This window comes from Mobula birostris, chromosome 20 (assembly GCF_030028105.1).
Source record: "Mobula birostris isolate sMobBir1 chromosome 20, sMobBir1.hap1, whole genome shotgun sequence".
Classification (NCBI taxonomy): domain Eukaryota; kingdom Metazoa; phylum Chordata; class Chondrichthyes; order Myliobatiformes; family Myliobatidae; genus Mobula; species Mobula birostris.
This window is the reverse complement of record NC_092389.1, coordinates 54782940-54801831: the sequence shown is the minus strand read 5'-3', so window position 1 is coordinate 54801831 and position 18892 is coordinate 54782940. Positions and strand designations below refer to the sequence as shown.

The 18892-nt window shown below is 44.7% G+C and overlaps 1 protein-coding gene across 1 annotated transcript in view; it reads right to left on the bottom strand.

Moving 5' to 3' along the window:
- Positions 1 to 14729: 14729 nt before the first annotated feature.
- The window catches only part of LOC140185191 (uncharacterized), a 34798-nt gene continuing 30635 nt past the window's right edge, over positions 14730 to 18892 (bottom strand). The window contains exon 4 of the mRNA XM_072238590.1: positions 14730 to 17617. Coding sequence (XP_072094691.1) covers positions 16284 to 17306 — 1023 coding nt within the window. The 5' untranslated portion in view covers positions 17307 to 17617 and the 3' untranslated portion in view covers positions 14730 to 16283. The remainder of the gene's footprint in view (positions 17618 to 18892) is intronic.

The following is an 18892-nucleotide window of genomic DNA, read 5'->3' as shown; positions in this document are numbered from 1 at the left end:
ATGTATCTCGAAGGTCACCTGCAGCTCTAAACTGATATGGGGGTAGAGGTGTCATCTGTGATTAATGTAAGAAATCGCTTTCATAAAACTATCTGCAAAAATAAATAGATTCAATACCATTTTTCCCATGGAACTGCAGTGTTTAACACAAAGTACTTGTATTTCTCCCACTAACATACTGATCCATTTCCCCTCTCTCCTTAGACATTTTGTTGCCATTTCTTGCAGGTGTGTTATTTTCATATATTGTTCAGCACATTTTTCCGTTATTATTTTGCAAATTTTAAAAGACTCAGAGTGTCCAATATGGGAAGACAAATTTCCTTACTGGATAAAAGACAGATTGCATTAATGACGAATGAATTTATATCCGCCACGTAAAATAACAATAACTTATACTCGCGCTGTCCCTGTGTTTGGGAAGTCCCATGCCTTCATTACACCTCTGATAAATCATTTCGGAACAGTTTTTGTTGTCTCCAGTCCCAGGTTATTTTATTATAGAATCTGTTTCTGTCATATATTTTGTTTGGGTACTTCCACGACTTGATTATATCTGCATGAAACACCGTACGACCAGTCACGTTGTCCAATGAAAGAAGGATTACTGTTTATAGTGTCTATGTTTCAACTTGTATCTTTTGGAAAAAATGAGTCTCTATGACATAAACAAACCGGCAGTTCTTTCGGTGAACTTTCCAGTTGATTTTGGACAAACGGCTCTTTCAACCTCCTTTCAGCAAATGGGAACTAACTCGTGTCTTATATCGGTCCAAATGTCCCTTCAATATCAACTGTAGCGTTGCCTCTGGTGTCCTTTCTCCAGTTTCAATTTTAAGAACATCAGGCCACAAGATATAGGAGCAGAATTATGTCATTTGGCCCATCGAGTCTTCTCCACGATTTCATCATTTTGCGAAACATGAGTACGTTCGGTAGATCTGCCATTTATTCATTGAATCTTGGAATCATGGGATTAGAGAGATTGAAATAAGTACATCCGCACGACTGGTCTTTATAGTCAAAACCCCTAGCTACGCTAATATCATGCCCGCTTGGCAGTTATATCCAGATACACCTATTCCGTCCATGTAACTTTACAAGAGATGGGCTAATAATATTCATGCAGCAGAATCAGTACAGGTAGAAAACAAAACAAAAATCCTAAACAAAATCCTGATGTGGGCAGATAAATGACAGGTTGAATTTAATGTAAGAAAATGTAAAATGTTACATATAGGAAGTAGAAGTGTTAGATATAAGTATACAATAAGAGTCTTGAGTAAGAGAGTGCATTGTATGAGATGGATTTGAGTCTTCTGGAAGACATCACTACCAACATCTAGGCAATGCACTGAAGCAATTCGGAAGGCTGATATAATGTTGGGCTATATAATGCGCTCAGAGGAGTTCAGAGATAGAAACGTCTCCTTAAGCTGTTTCATGCATTTGTGAGGCCACGCCTTGAGTAATCTGTACAGTCCTGATCTCCATATTTTGTAAGGGGTGTGAAGGCACTGGAAAGAGATCAGAGAAGGGTGACGACCCTCATTGCAGGAATGCAGGGTGTGAGCTATGCAGAAAGATTGAGAGAATTAAATCTGTTTGGCCTAAGTAGACATATAATGAGAGGAGACATGATGGGAGTGTTCAGCATCATTATGGGTAGAGATCAGTAGGATGCCAAATGCTAATCAAAACTAATCCATCAGCTTGCCAATCGGCTTCTCCCCCCCCCCCCCACCTCTCTCTGTCTCTCTCCCTCTCTCTCTCTCTCTCTCTCTCTCCCTCCCTCTCTGTCCCTCTCCCCCCTCTCTCTCTCCCCTTCTCTCTCACTCCTCTCTCTCCACCCTCTCTGTCTCTCTCCAACTTCTCTCTCTCTCTCTCCTCTCTCTCCACCCTCTCTCTCTCTCTGTCGCTCTCTGTCTCTCTCCCTCTCTCTCTCTGTCTCTCTGTCTCTCTCTCTCTCTCCCTCTCTCTCTCCCCCCCCTCTCTCTCCTCTCTCTCCACCCTCTCCGTCTCTCTCCAACTTCTCTCGCTCTCACTCCTCTCTCTCCCCCCCTTCCTGTCTCTGTTCCCTCCCTCTCTCCTCCTCCCCTCTCACTCTATCTTCCCCTCTCACTCTCGCTCTCTCCCTCTCTCTTCCTCCCTCTCTCTCTCTTCCCTCTCTGTCTCTACCCCCTTTCCCTTCCTCTCTCGCTCTATCTCTTCCCCTCTCTCTTTCGCTTCCCTCTCTCTCTCTCTTCCGCCTCTCTCTCCCTCTCTTGCCCCCCCCCTCTCTCTCCCCTCTCTCCTAACAATTTACCTCACGCTTGTCTTTCTCTCGTTCTTTTCTAGCCGAACATGCATCGGTTCATCTGCCCATTTCCAGTATCTTTTTTGGATAATTTAACAGCCTGCCCATTCCTTTACAGACTGAAATATTTATTCTCGATTTCTTTTGACATTTGACAGATTTGAGATACCCATTAAAGACTGTTACATCAGCAACGTGCCACAAAAAATGTTCCTAGTGTTACCCTGGATTGCCAACATCTTCAGATGTTCGCGTGTTTGTACACTAGCAACGTGCTCAGTTTTCCGTTTCCATCCTGATCTCGGTCTCTCTATTATATCTTTGTTCAAATCTGTGTTTATGTATTTGGAATTGTATTGACTTCATTACTTACATACTTCATATACATGAGAAGTAAAAATATTTACGTTATGTCTCTGTCTAAATGTGTAATGTGCAATTTATAGTAACTTACAATAAAAAGAATGTACAACAAGACTCACTGTAACATAGAAATACATTTGTGCAATTGTTTCTGTGTGTGTGTGTGTGAGTGTGTGTGTGTGTGAGTGTGTGTGTGTGTGTGTGTGTGTGTGTGTGTGTGTGTGTGAGTATGAGTGTGTGTGTGTGTGTGTGTGTGTGTGTGTGTGTGTGTGTGTGTGTGTGAGTGTGTGTGTGTGTGTGTGTGTCTGTGTGTGTGTCTGTGTGTCTGTGTAGGGACGGGGTTCATATTCTGGAAATGGAAAGAACAACCAGAAGACAGCAGAAGAGAATCAGGAGAAATGCAGCCATGGTTGACACCACTACCATCACCACCACATATACATCTCCCACCTGCAACAGAGCTTGTGGGTCCAGGATAGGACCCTATAGTCTTCAAAGATCTCACCGTTAAAGGAGTGGACGTTGTCATCGGAATTCGATAGACAACCGAAGAAGAGTGTGTGAGTGTGTGTGTGTGTGAGTGTGTGTGTGTGTGTGTGTGTGTGTGTGTGTGTGTGTGTGTGTGTGTGTGTGTGTGTGTGAGTGAGTGTCACCAGGAGGAAGCTGAAGGACTGAAGGACAGTTCAAAATGGGAAACTACAGGGACAGAGGTCGGTATCGATCAGTGTCGCTGGTCTCCGATTAGAGATGGATAATTAGCCAACAAAAAAATGAAATCAGTAAGTGTAGCTGCTTGGTGACAAAGTTTAGTCTTTGAAAGTAAATCTACCGGCCTAATTCCACCAGAGACACTGCTGAGAAAATGCCAAAAAAAATTTGAACTATTTGTCTCCAATCTCCCCAATAGTTAGAATATAGTCAATGGTATTGAATTAAAGTGTTTGTTCAAGCAACTGCAGGTAAGAAAGTTGGTGAGGTGTATAACCGTGTCTCTGGAGTCAGATCCTCTGTATAAATCAGGGCCGCTTGGAATGCATCAGCTGTCTGCCGGAGCTGTGAATACAGGACCAACAGAAATCACAGATTCTCACTGAAATGGTGTATCCAGTCATCTGGCGGATAGAAGACGTTTACTATCCTTTTATTTCTGCCTTTGGAATTCCCGGTAAGCCGCGGTGCCAGCTGCCGTGAGTGGATGTTGAAGTTTAATCCCAATGATAGTGATTGATTCTACCGCTGGTTTAAACTCTCACATTCCTGTTCTTACATGGCACCGTGCTTCATCCATTACACAGGTCTGGTTGGGAGAAAGGCAGGACTGGTATCGAAACACTCCAGGATTCATGTGATTCAGACAGTGCAGAGCGAGGTAAATGAGGGTGGGGAGCTACGTTGCTGATCAGGCACAACGTCACAAGATGGAGGTCATCCCGGAGACTCATCCAGTAAATCAATGTGTGTAGAACTCAGGAATAAGAAAGGTGCGATCACTGTGACGGGATTATACAGCATGCCTACCGCATGAACACTGCACTCTCACACTGTAGAGGTACAGAATCAAAGCCACACTCGCACACTGTATCGGAGACTGATAGGTACAGAATGAACTCTACACTCTCACACTGTATCCAAGACTGACAAGTACACAATTTTCACCACACTCTCACACTGTAGCATAGACTGACGGGTACATAATGTACTCCACAGTCTCGCAGTGTATCGGAGACTGACAGGTACAGAATGAACTCTGCACTCTCACACTGCAGCATAGACTGACAGGTACAAAATGAACTCCACACTCTCACACTGTAGCATTTGCTGACAGGTACGTAATGAACCCCAAATCCCACACTGTATCGGAGACTGACAGGTACAGAATGAACTCCACACTCTCGCCCTTTATCGGAGACTGACAGGTACAGAATGCACTCCACACTCTCACACTGTAGCACAGACTGACAGGTACAGAATGAAATCGGCGCTCTCACACTGTATCAGACACCGACAGGTATGGAATGAACTCCACACTCTCACACTGCAGCAAAGACTGGCAGGTAGAGACTGAACTCTGCACTTTCACATTGTAGATTAGATTGATAGGTACAGAATGACTCCCACACACTCACACTGTATCGGAGACTGATAGGTACAGAACGAACTCTGCACTCTCCCGCTGTAGCATAGAATAACTAGTACACAATGTACTCCACCGTCTCGCACTGTATCGGAGACTGACAGGTACAGAATGAACTCCACACTCTCTCACACTGTATCGGAGACTACAGGTACCTAATGAGCTCCACACCTTCACACTCTAGCATAGACTGACAGGTACAGATTTATATCGACACTTTCACTCTGCATCGGAGACGAACAAGTACAGAGTGAACTCCACACTCTCACAATGTATCCGAGACTGACAGGTACGGAATGACCTCCACACGCTCACAATGTAGCTTACACTGCCAGGTACAGAATGAACTCCACACTCACACACTTTATCGGGGACTGGCAGGTACTGCACGAACTCTACACTCTCACACTGTAGCATCGACTGACAGGTACACGATGAACTCCACAGTGTCGCACTGTATCGGAGACTGACAGGTACAGAATGAATACCGTGCTCTCACACTGCAGCATAGACTGACAAGTACAGAATGAGCCCCATACTCTCATAATGCAGCACAGACTGACAGGTACAGAATGAACTCCACGCTCTCACACCGTAGCATTTACTGACAGGTACAGAATGAATCCCACACTCTCACACTGTAGCATTTACTAACAGGTACAGAATGAACCCCACATTCGCAGAATCAGGATCGGAATCAGGGTATTTATCACTGGCGTGTGACGTGCGGTTTGTTCAATTAGTAACAACAATTGAATGTAATGCATAATAAAGAAGAAATAATAATAATAAGGAATATGAAAATAATTATAGTAAATAAAAAAGAAAATCAATTACAGTATACGTATATTCAATAGATTTAAAAACATGCTAACTCAGAGATACTGTGTTTTAAAAGAACTTGAAGTATTCTGCAAAGATTCATTGTCCGTTTAGGAATCGAATGGTAGAGGGGAAGAATCTGTTCCTTAATCGTTGACTGTGTGTCGTCAGGCTTCTGTACCTCTTACCTGATGGTAGCAGTGGGAAAGGGACATGTCCTGGGTGTTGGAGGTCCTTAATGAAGGACGCTGCCTTTCTGAGATACTCTTCCTAAAAATGTACTGGCTGCTTTGTGGGCTAGTACCCGAGATGGAGCTGACTAGATTTGCAACGTTCTTCAGCTTTTTTTCGGTCCTGTGCACAATGTAGCACAGGCCAGGAGATACAGGAGGAACACCACAATCCTGCAATCTATGCATCTGTTTCTGGCTGTCTTTCTGCCTGCTTAACCTATCTATTTGTCACTTTGCCTAGCGGTTATTGAGTGAATTGGGCAAGATTGCAGATGGCAGGGCCTTTCACAGAGATACCTGTAGTCTATTTTGAATCACACATTTTGCTGAGGAGGACTGCAGATGAGCCAATAATTTTTGCCGTTTAACATGGGCTATAGACACCAACCAGGAAAAGCATAGTTGAAACAAGAAATTGGTGCAGTTGTGGTTGTTGAAGAAAGTTGCAAAGGATTCAGCAGAACACAGGGCAGCTGGAAATGTGGGCAGAGGAATGGCATATGAGGTGTTGTACCCGAGGACGTGAAATTTTAGAAGATTTTTTTTTGTTTCAGTATCTCTCTCCCAGTTGGAGTAGCAAGAATGGCAGTTCTGCCAGTGACGTTCTCTGCCTCAGGATGTGGGAGGTCAGTGTCCCCTATAACTAAACATGAGGGACGTGCACCAGCTGTAGCTCCTGACTGACCGTGTGAAGTAAGTGGAGGTGGAGATCGACAGACCTGGGCTCATCAAGAACAATGAGAACTCGAGGCGCTCAGGCAACAACATAGATTGTCAAACCGTGAGGAAAGGCACCACTGGAAGAACTGCGCGTGATGCTGAGGAAAAGGCTCATCACTCTGAGAAGAGCGGAGCAACATCGGAGGCGCAGGAGAGAAAGAGAACAGAAAGATCTACATTTATCAGTAACCCAGTTCAGTTCACCAAACAGCTGCTGGGTCAGAAGAGAAGCGGGAAGCTGTCCTGCACAAAGGAACAGATGGATCACCACCTTCGAGGTACCTTCAGCAATCCGGACAGGGAAGTTGAACTGGGAGACTGTGGTGCCCTGATCGCACCCGCAGAACCAACAGAGGCTTTCGACCTTCGAGAGCCTCTCTCCAAGGAGGTTCAGCAAGTAGTCAAGAAAGCCAGAGCTGGTTCAGCTCCTGGTCCGAGTGACACCACCTACAACATCTACAAACGCTGCCCCCGGCTTCTCCGGCGGCTGTGGAGAATCCTCAAGGTCGTCTGGACAGAGGCAAAGTGCCCAAGCAATGAAAGTAGGCAAACGGGGAGTGGATACCAAAACAAGAGAACTCCCAGAACATCAGCCGGTTTAGGATAATATCCTTGCTGAGTGTTGAACGGAAGATCTTCAGCGTGGTAGCAAAGCGCCTAACAGAGTAATTCCTGAGGAACAATTACATTGATGTCTCCGTCCAGAAGGGTGGCGTTCCAAGGGAACCAGACTGCTTGGATCACACTGGAGTCATCACACAGCTCCTGAGAGAGGCCAGAGAGAATAAGGGTGACTTAGTGGTTCTGTGGTTGGATTTGGTCAATGCCTATGGGCCATTCCCCCACAAGGTTGTTGAAGACGCTCTGAAGAGGCACCATGTCCCTGAAGGAATCAGAGGCCTTCTTATGGACTACTACAACGAGTTCCACCTGAGAGTCTCAACAGGGCCAATAACATCAGACTGGTGCCGGCTGGAGATTGGGATCATCACAGGCTGCACCATCTCAGTCATCCTTTTCGCCCTGGCAATGAACGTGCTGGTAAAATCTGTAGAGCCATAGTGTCGAGGCCGAAATCAAAATCTGGAATCCGCCAATGACCAATACGAGCCTTCATGGATGATCTGATTATCCCTGCAGAGTCTGTGCCTGGTGCTAGGCGGATTCTTGAGGGGCTGGAAAGGGTGATGAGGTGGGCAAGGATGTCCTTTAAGCCTGCAAAATCAAGATCTGTAGTGCTGAAGAAGGGGAGAGTACAGGATAAATTTCGTTTCGCTATTGAGGACATTCCAATTCCTACCATCACAGAGAACCCTGTCAAAAGTCTTGGGAAGATGTTTGATGCCACACTCAGAGATAAGGCGGCAATAAGAAACACCTGTGGGGAGTTTGAACAATGGTTGTAAGAGGTTGACAGGACTGGCCTTCCAGGGCAGTTTAAGGCATGGATTTACCAGCACGGTGTACCACCAAGAATCCTCTGGCCACTGCTTCGCTCTGAGTTTCGAGTTTCCACTGTTGCTGAATTAGAGAGGGTAGTCAGCCGGTTCCTGCGAAGGTGGCTGGGTTTACCGAGGAACATCAGCAGCATCGCTCTGTACGGGAATAACTGCAAACTGAGGCTCCCCCTGAAATCCAACGAGGAGGAGTTCAAGGTTTTGCGAGTAAGAGAGGTGCTGCAGTACCGGGAATCTTCAGATCCAAAGGTTGCTGGAGCAGGACTGGCAGTGAGAACTGGAAGGAAGTGGAGAGCAGAGGCTGCAGTGGAAGAAGCTGAGGCGCGACTGGGCCACAAAGTGCTGGTGGGGTCAGTCGCCAAGCGAAGAGTTGGACCTGGAAGTCTTGAATTCCACCATTTTGACAAAGTACAAGGGAAAAAGCGACGAGAACTGGTTCAGAATGAAGTAAGGGCAGCTGTGGAGGAGGAGAGGATCAGCAGAGCAATGGCAATGAAACAGCAAGGAGCCTGGACCAAATGGGAGCAGGCGATCGAGCGAAAGATCACGTGGAACGATCTCTGGAAGGTGGATTCACACCGCATCAAGTTCCTTATCCAGGCTGTTTATGGTGTCCTTCCTAGCCCATCCAACCTGCTCTGCTGGGGCCTTGCAGTTCTAGCTTGCCCCCTCTGTGCGAAGACTGGCACGCTAGAGTATATTCTGAGCTGCTGCCCTAGAGCTCTTGCCGATGGCCGTTATCGGCGACAGCATGACCAGGTCCTCCGGACAATTGCTGAGACAATCTGCAGCACCCGTAACATCTGCCGGAAAACAAGTCCGGTCAAGTATACCATCTGCTTTGTCAAAGAGGGGGAAAGACCAACAGAACACAAGAAAGCAACCGGGTTGCTCTTCACTGCGCAGGACTGGAAGCTGAAGGCAGACCTGGGAAAACAGCTGCAGTTTCCTCCCCACATCACAGAGACCACATTGCGGCCCGACACTGTGTTGTGCTCCGGCTCATTGAAGCTCGTCCTTATGTTTGGGCTTACCGTGCCGCGGGAAGAGCGCATGGAGGAGGCCTACGAGCGGAAAAGAGCCAAGTATGAAGATCTGAAGAACAACTGCTGAAGAAGAGGCTGGAGAGCAAAGTGTTGGCCCATGGAGGCCGGGTGTCGTGGCTTCGCAGGCCAGTCGTTCTGCAAAGTATACACCTCACTTGGAATCACGGGAGACAGAAAAAGGAGAGCCATTTCTACCACCATAGATGCAGCAGAGTAAGTGTCAAGATGGCTCTGGATAAAGAGGGCAGATCCGTGGGTTGCTGCTAGGACACAGGCCGGGGTCTGATCAACCCCGGTGGGGTCGCCTGGGTGAGGCTGTATTGCTGCTAGGACACAGGCCGGGGTCTGATCAACCCCGGTGGGGTCGCCTGGGTGAGGGTGTATTGCTGCTAGGACACAGGCCGGGGTCTGATCAACCCCGGTGGGGTCGCCTGGATGAGGGTGTATGATGTTGAAAGACCCGAAACACCTGACGACCCCAGGTAACATCACTGATGATGTGCCCTAGATTAGCATCAGTCAGATGTTTCTGTAAGAAGAAGAAGAAGAAGATGGAGGAGGAGGAGGAGGAGGAGGAGGAGGAGGATAGGACCACCAGATCCCTTCGTGAGATGGTTACAACTAAGGAGAATGACGCTGCACAGTTTGTGTCCAGCAGGAGAGTCAAGGGAAAGAGTGTCACAGTGCAGGCTCCCCGGTGGCTGCTCCCCTCGCAACAGGAACACGTTTTGAATACTGACGGGGGAATAACCTCTCAGGCCACACCAGCAGCATCCAGGCTGCTGGCACTGACAGTGTCTCAGATGCCCAGTCGGGAGGGCGAGATCAGGCAGGACAGTATTTGAGAGAAATCCGTGTACATGGCCAAGTCAGCGATCGCTCCCAAGTCTGCTGACATTCACTCCACTCCCCTTGCAATTTTTGTTCATTTCTTTCTCAATGCCTGCTAAAACACTGTTTACATTTACATCATTTATTATTATATTGTAATTTGTCCTCTACTGTGCCTATTGTCTTGTTTATTAATTATTGTACTGTCTTGCACTGTTTTGTGCACTTTATGTAGTGCTGTGAAGGTCTGTAGTCTAGTGTAGTTTTTGTGTTGTTTTACGTAGTCTCGTGTAGCCTTTTGCTGTTTCACATAGTCTAGTGTAGTTTTGTGTTGTTTCATGTAGCACCAGGGTCCTGGAGGAACGTTGTTTTGTTTTTACTGTGTACTGTACCAGCAGTTTATGGTCGAAATGACAATAAAAGCGACTTGACTTGACTTAAGCAACACATCAAAGTTGCTGGTGAACGCAGTTTGGCAAAAGGAACAACAGTGAACTATTATCTGATTGGGGAAAATGTTCACACAACAGAAGTACAGAAGGAAATATGAGTCCTTGGGCAAGACTCCCAGAAGGATAACTTACAGGTTGAGTCTGTGGTAAAGAAGGCAAATGCAATGCTGACACTTGTTTAAAGTGAAGTAGAATATATCTGGGCATCCGTTACCTCGTGACACCATGGATTTGCGCCTTGGAAGGTTTCCAGGGCGCAGGCCTGGCCAAGGTTGTACGGAAGACCGGCAGTTGCCCATTCGGCAAGTCTTCCCTCTCCACGCCACCGATGTTGTCCAAGGGAAGGGCACTAGGACCCATACAGCTTGGCACCGGTGTATGGCAGAGCAATGTGTAGTTAAGTGCCTTGCTCAAGGACACAACACGCTGCCTCAGCTGAGGTTCGAACTAGCGACCTTCAGATCACTAGACCGACACATTAACCACTTGGCCACGAGCCAACTGTAACCAAGTAGAATATATAAGCAAGGAGATGATGCTGATAATTTATAAGACACTACTTAGGCCGCACTTAGCATATATCTCAGAAAAGGTGTGTTGTCATTGGAGAGGGTCTGGAGGATGTTCAAGAAGATGATTCCGGGAATGAAGGGGTTCAGATGTAAGGAGGGTTTGCCAGCCTTTGGCCTGTAATCCTGCACTGACTTATTTTTTTTAATAAATGCGGGTGTTGGAGGTTAAATCTCACTGAAACCCACCGAATGTGGAAAGGTCCGGATAGTGCGGATGAGGAGAGGAATTTTCGAATGGTGGGGTAGCCATAACAGAGGGTACAGTCTCAAAACTGAGGAGTGACCTTTTAGAGTAGTTAAGGAGGATTTTATTTAGTCAGAGAGCAGTGAATCTGTGGAATTCTCTGTCACAGACGACAGTGGGTGGGGGCAGGTTTGTGGGTACATTTAAGGTTGAAGCTAATAGTTTGCTGATCAGTCAGGGCATCAGGCCAAGGAGGCAGGTGCATGGGGCCAACTGCATTTCCTTGGCTTTGTATCTGCACTTGGCACAATGACAATAAAGTTGAATCTAATCGAATCCAATCTCATCTATTGGCTCACTGAAATAATTTTTCATCTCGTCTCTCCTGTGTGTGTTTTCTTTCGTTGTCTCTTGTTGGTTATGTGAAAGCTTTCCAATCCTCTAACTTCCCACTATTTTCTTGCTATATTATATGACCCCGCTTTTGTGTGAAACACATACACAGAATACTGGAGGATCCTAGGAGGCCAGGCAGCATATATGGGAAATAGTAAACAGCCGGCGTTTCGGGCTGAGATCCTTCATCAGGACTGGGGGGAAAAATATAAGACGTCAGAGGAAAATGTGTGGGGTTTGGAGGGTGGACGAAGTGGTAGGTGATCGGTGAAACTGGGAGAGGGGTAGTAGTGAAGGAAAAAAAAATCTTAGGATATAATTTCCTTAACGATTGTCGAAAGATCATTGCTAATACCTCCACATTTCTTCAGCCACCTCTTTCAGATCTCTGGGGTGTACAACATCTTGTCCAGGTGACCTATTTACCTTCAGACCTTTTGTGTTTCCCCAAGAACCTTCTCCCGAGTAACGTAACTTTACACATTCTGACCACTGACATCTGGGACTTCCATATTCCTGCCAGTGAATTCGATAAATAAGAGTGATGTACAATACTTATTCAGTTCATTTGCCATCACCTTGCACGCCCACCTCATTACTACCCTCTAGCATCATTTTTCAATGGTCCAATATCCACTTCTGCCTCTCTTTTACACTATATCTACCTGAAGGAAAATGTGGTACCCTCTTTAATATTACTGGCTAGCTCACCTATGTGTGTATTCCACCTTTTCCTTCTTAATTATTTTAGTTGCATACTGTTGCTTTTCAAAGCTTCCCAATCCCCTAACTTCCTAGTATGCCCTCTCTTTGGTTTCTATGCTGTCTGTTCTGTCACCTTACCTTTGGAATACTATTTCCTCTTTGTGATGTATATATCCTGTGCCTTCCGAATTGCTTCCAGAAATTCCAGCCATTGCTGCTCTGTTTTCCTCCCTGCCCGTGTTCTTTTCAAATCAATATTGACCAATTTTTCTCTCATGCCTCTCTAATTCACTTTATTCCACATCTGACTTTAGCTTCTCTTTCTGTAATGTCAGAGTGAATCTGATCATATTCAGATCACTTGCCCCGAGGGTTCTTGGAACTTAAGTGATCTAATTGATTCTGGTTCAATACAACACCCAATCCAGAAAACTGATCCCCAGGTGGGCTCAACCACGAGCTGCTCTAAAAACGCTTCTTGTAGGCATGCTAGGAATTCCTCCTCTTGAGACCAACACCAGCCTAATTTTCCTAATCACCTGCATGGCAATCCGTCATGTCTTCTGTAACTCTGCCCTTTGGAACGCATTTTCTATCTCCCACTGTAACTTGTGGGCCACAGACTTACTACTGTTTGGAGGTCTCTGTACAATTCCCATGAGGTGTTTTTTTTTTACATCTGCTGATCCTTAATTCTACCAACAGATTCTACACCTTCCAACCCTATACCACCCCTTTCTAAAGATTTAATTTAATATTTTACCAACAGAGAAACACAACCCCAATAGCAGCTTGTTCTTTCAAGAAACAGATAAGTATCTGGGAAACAAGAGGACCTGCAGTTGCTAGAAATCTGGAGAACTACACACAAAGTGCTGGAGGAGCTCAGCATGTCAGGCAGCATCTATGCATGGGAAGCAACATTTCGGGCCAAGGCTCTTCATCGAGACTCGATACCCACGTATCTGGAATATCAACAAGCACAGAAAGGAGAAAGTAGTGCAAAATAGGGAAATCCTTTGACAAAATTTAGTCCAAGGCTTAAAAAATCCTGCCAAACACAGCTGAATAGTTAACAAATACAACAATGGCAATAAACACTTTCATCAATACCAACATTGACTTTTTTCATAAAAATATCTTGGACCCGTTTCAATCAGTAACATTTACAACGATAACTAAGAACTATTTACACTCAAACCCACTTAGATTAACACTACCTTGGATAGAAGGAGGAAGAGAAATAACATACTTGAAAAAAATCACAAAACAGTCAGATAAAAATTCTAAGTAAATATTTTCATCAAAAATGAACAGGATTCAGGAAAAAAAATGGAAAATACATGAAATACAAACAAACAAGGCAGCAAGTGCAGAAAATTCCAAGAGAAACCAGACACAATCCAACATATTCCAGGACCCTGCAGCAGTTTAACTCAATCTGATTACTTACAAAGGTACAATCAAGTGGCAAAAATCTTGCTTTAAAATACAAACTCATGAATGCCCTCCATCACTTCACAAAGGCACCATAAATTCAAGCCTGATCCAGTTTTAGAGTCAAAATATTACAAATTATATGATAATCAATACGTTATTTCAAATAGGATAATCCATAATAACCATCCAGATTTAATATTACAGGATAAACAAGCAGGAATAACTCCCTCAATAGATATAACCATTCCCAACACACACGTTCCTCGACCAGTGCAGCACCTCACAACAGGCATTGTTGGTGTCATCAGTCCAACAACCGAATTATTTTCCCTGTCAATCAGCTTCCAAGTGTTGCTACTCTCTCATTCGTTGCCACGCCCCGCTGCCGATCCCATTCTCATCACACGTTCTTACCCTGCCCATCGTCCATAGCTCCAAACTCTGCCCTGTGCAGACCTGCCTCTGGTTTCTGACCCTGCTCCGTTGAACATCCAACTGATGGTTTCCCATTCTGCTTTCAGTCTTTAGAGGACAGTGGTGGTTTTCAACAACTCTTTAGAAGCATGGAAGATGACCCATAATGTGGGAATAAGCCCTGAATAAGGAGGTTAACTACCAATGTCATTCGTCCTTAGCACAGAGATTTGAGGAGCGAAGACTATCTCAGACAGAACTGCAGTCAGCTCGTCTTCTTCAGTCTGCAGAAAATTCAAGGGAAACCTCTTCACCCACAGAGTGGTAACTGTTTGGAACCCATCACCACAGGGAGAGCGAGAGGGGAACAGCAGGAGAGGATTTAAAAGGACTGTTGTCGAACAGAATCATTGGCAGAGTCCAGCCGGCCTGAGTTAACTCTCTACTGTAAACTAGTTGTGTTATAAATTCACTAAGTACCAGAAACAGAGTTTAAGATAGAACTGATTTATTTGTCTCAGATCCAGAATATTAAACTCCAGTCCCATTAAAGGGGAACGAGCAGCAGAAGAATTTCCTCCCATGCCCAGTGACCAGGGTGCAGAACTGGGTGTGGTGAGCAGCAGCAATGAATGAATGAATGAATGGAATTTATTTTGGTCAGTACAAACACAACAAAAAGCATCATTTTTAATGATGATTTCATAATGACAATTTCATAAGACAAAATTACAACAAAAAACATAAATATTCTTTAAAAAAGACTGAAAGGGTGTAGGCTGAACCTATAGATTATTATGCCTACCCCTCATACTCATACAACAACATATTTGGTGTCAATCATCACATCAAAACAAACTAAAATCATTAAATTTTAACACAACGTCCAATTCCAAGTATCATTTATTTACATGACACCTGTTCATTTTAAATCATGTATTTTATATTTGTTCATTAAATTATTTTGAAATTTTTTAAAAACTTGTTAACTGTGGTGCATGTTTTTAAATTCTCACTACAACTGTTCCATAGATTCACACCTCTGACTGAAATACAATGATTTTTTTTTACATTTGTTCTTATCCTTTGTTTTTGAAATATACATGTTCCTCTCAATTTATTCTGACTTTCTCTCATTTTAAACAACCTTTGGATACTTTGTGGTAACTGTCCATCTTTTACTTTATACATAATTTGTATTATTTTAAAATCTATGAAATCTCTGAATTTTAAAGTATTTAGTTGAATAAATAGTGGATTGGTTGGCTCATAATAACTTACCTAATTTACAATTTGTATGACTTTCTTTTGGAGTAGAAAAATTGAATTTGTATTGGTTTTGTATGTATTTCCCCATACCTCCAAACAGTAAGTCAGGTATGGGGCTATAAGTGAACAGTATAATGTATACAAAGATTCCTGATTTAAGAAATCTTGCACTTTGTACAGTGTTGCAATAGATTTTGACATTTTTGCTTTGACATAATTTATATGTGGTTTCCAGCTTAATTTATTATCTATTGCAACTCCTAAAAATTTTGTTTCAAATACCTCATCAATTCAAACATTATTTATTGCAAGTTTACTATATGAGTTTGGTACACAGTTTCCAAATATTATGAATTTAGTTTTACTTAGATACAGTGATAATTTGTTAATATCAAACCGTTTCTTTATAATTCTTAGATCTTTCCCCACTGTATCCAAAAGTTGTTTCAGATGTTCCCCACTACAAAATATAGTTGTATCATCAGCAAATAATACACATTTTAATGTCTCAGAAACCTTACATATATTGTTTATATACAAAGTGAACAGCAATGGACCAAGCACTAACCTTGTGGAACCCCACAAATTACCCTCAAAAGTTTTGAATTTGATTTGTTTATATGCAAATACTGATGTGTGTCTTCAAATAACTACTTAACCAGCCATGTGTCACCCCTGTAATACCATATCTTTCTAATTTTGATAATAATAATTTATGGCCAATGGTGTCAAATGCTTTTTTTTTAGATCAAGGAATCTTGTACATCAATGTTCAGCACCGACAGTCACTCTTGAAATTGCATTCAGCAACGGTGATGGACAAATATCCAGCATGCAGCTAATTGAAACTTTCTCCCCAGTGTGAACCCAGCAGTGTGTCACAAGGTTAGACTACTGACTGAATCCTTCCACATTCACAACAGGTGAATGGCCTCTCCCCAGTGTGAACTCAATGATGCACATTTGGTGGTGATGGCTGAGAGAATCTCTTCCCAAAGTTTGAGCAGGAGAATGGCCCCTCCCCAGTGTGAACTCGCTGGTGTTTCTGTCGATGAGATGACCGAGCGAATCCCTTCCCACATTCACAGCAGGTGAAGGGCCACGCCCCAGTGTGAACTGACTGGTGCGCCAGTAGTTCGGATGACCGAGTGAATCCTTTTCCACAGTCTGAGCAGGTGAATGGCCACTCCCCAGTGTGAACTGACTGGTGTGCCAGTAGTTCGGATGACTGAGTGAATCCTTTCCCACATTCCGAGCAGGTGAACCTCCACACCCCAGTGTGAACTGACTGGTGTGCCAATAGGGTGGATGATCGAGTGAATCCCTTTCCACAGTCTAAGCAGGTGTACGGCTTCTCCCCAGTATGAACTCGTTGGTGACTCTGTAGGTCGGATGACCGAGTGAATGTCTTCCCACAGACTGAGCAGGTGAACGGCCTCTCTGCAGTGTGAACTGACTGGTGTGTCAGTAGGTGAGCTGCCTGAGTGAATCCCTTCCCACAGTCAGAGCAGGTGAATGCCCTCTCCCCAGTGTGAACTGACCGATGTCTCAGTAGGTGAGATGCCTGAGTGAATCCCTTCCCACAGTCTGAGCAGGTGAATGGCCTCGCCCCAGTGTGAACTGACTGGTGTCTCTGTCGGTGAGATGATGTAGTGAATCCCTTCCCACAGTCTGAGCAGGTGAATGGCCTCTCCCTAGTGTGAACTGACTGGTGTACCAGTAGGTCGGATGACCGAGTGAATCCCTTCCCACAGTCTGAGCAGGTGAATGGCCTCTCCCTAGTGTGAACCGACTGGTGTACCAATAGGTCGGATGTCCGAGTGAATCCCTTCCCGCAGTCTGAGCAGGTGAACGGCCTCTCTCCAGCGTGAACTCTCTGATGTACCTTCAGATTATATGACCGAGTGAATACCTTCCCACAGTCCGAGCAGGTGAACGGCCGCTCCCCGGTGTGAACTCGCTGGTGAGCCATTAGGTCAGATGACCAAGTGAATCCTTCCCCACAAATTCAGCAGATGACCAGCCTCTGCCCAGTGTGAACTGACTGGTGTGTCCATAGGTGGGATGACCAACTGAATCCCTTCTCACACACAGACAGATGAATGGCCTTGTCCCAGTGTGAACTTGCTGATGTACCTTCAGTTGAAATGACCCAGTGAATCCCTCCCCACAGTCTGAGCAGGAAGGATGGTTGATTGAATCCCTTGCTCCACTTCTTAAATATTTGGACAGAGACGTGTTGAGATTGAGATCCCCTTAGATAAATTCCTTGTCGTTTTTAACCTGTAAAAAGATATACAAAATCCATCAATGGGTGAAGGACAACATTTCAGATGAGATCACTTTAGTTGCCAAGGTGTGAACTGTTACAGTGAGGTTCAACCCAAGTTGGAGAGAGAAATCATCTTCTAACTGGGCACAGAGCTGGGATCTGTAATGACCATCGAACTCTCTGATGCTCTTCCTGTCTCTCTAAGAATGGGGCATTTCTGTCATCTCCAGTCTGTGACCTGGCTCAGTTTGACTCTCTCCATTGATATTATTCCCTGTTGCCACTGAGCTGCATGGGTTCCTGGCCCCACAGTAACCGAAACACTCTCACACAACTAGCCTTTGTTGACGTGCAGCTGTGATTTTCTTTTATGTACTGTTAATTTAAAGTGCCATAGTTTTAATGCCATGTAAGTATCTCCTGCTCGGATGTACTGTATGGTTGGTCTGCACAGCTGTTATAAGGACTTTGAGTGAATATTAGTACTTTTTTAAGGTTCTTGTCACAGTCATAGAAAAGTACAACACAGACACAGGCCCTTTGGCCCATCTAGTTTGTGCTGAACTATTTAAACTGTCTACTCCCGTACCCCTACCATCCAGGTACCTATACAAACATCTTCAATGTTGACATTGAGCTCGCATGCACCACTTGTGCTGGCTGCTCATTCAACCCATGGCCTCCGGTTGTGGTCCCACCCCATCCCAGTGGTAAAAGCCAGCTTGCATTTACCCTATCTATACCCCTCATAATTTTGGTACACCTCCATCAGATCTCCCCTCAATCTTCTGCATTCCAAAGAATAAAGTCCTGACCTGTTCAATCTTCCCTTATCACCCAAGTCCTCCAGACATGGCAGCATCCTTGTAAGTGTTCTCTGAACCCTTTCAACCTCTTTTACATCCTTCCTGTAGGTAGGTGACCAAAACCACACACAACACTCCAGATTAGGCCTCACCAATGTCTTGTACAACGTCAACATAACATCCATCTCCTGTACTCAGTATCTTACTGTCTGAAGGCCATTGTGGCAATATCTTTCTTTCCATCCCTATCAAACTGGGGCACCACTTTCAGTGAGTTATAGACCTGTATTCCCAGATCCCTTTCTTCTGCAGCACCCCTCAGTGCGCTACCAGTCACTGTAAGACCTAGATCCTACCAAAGTGCAACACCTCACACTCGTCTGCATTACATTCCACTTTCCACTTCTCAGCCCATTATTCACGCTGGTCCAGATCGCACTGCAGGCCATGGTAGTCTTCCTCGCTGTCCACTACACCACC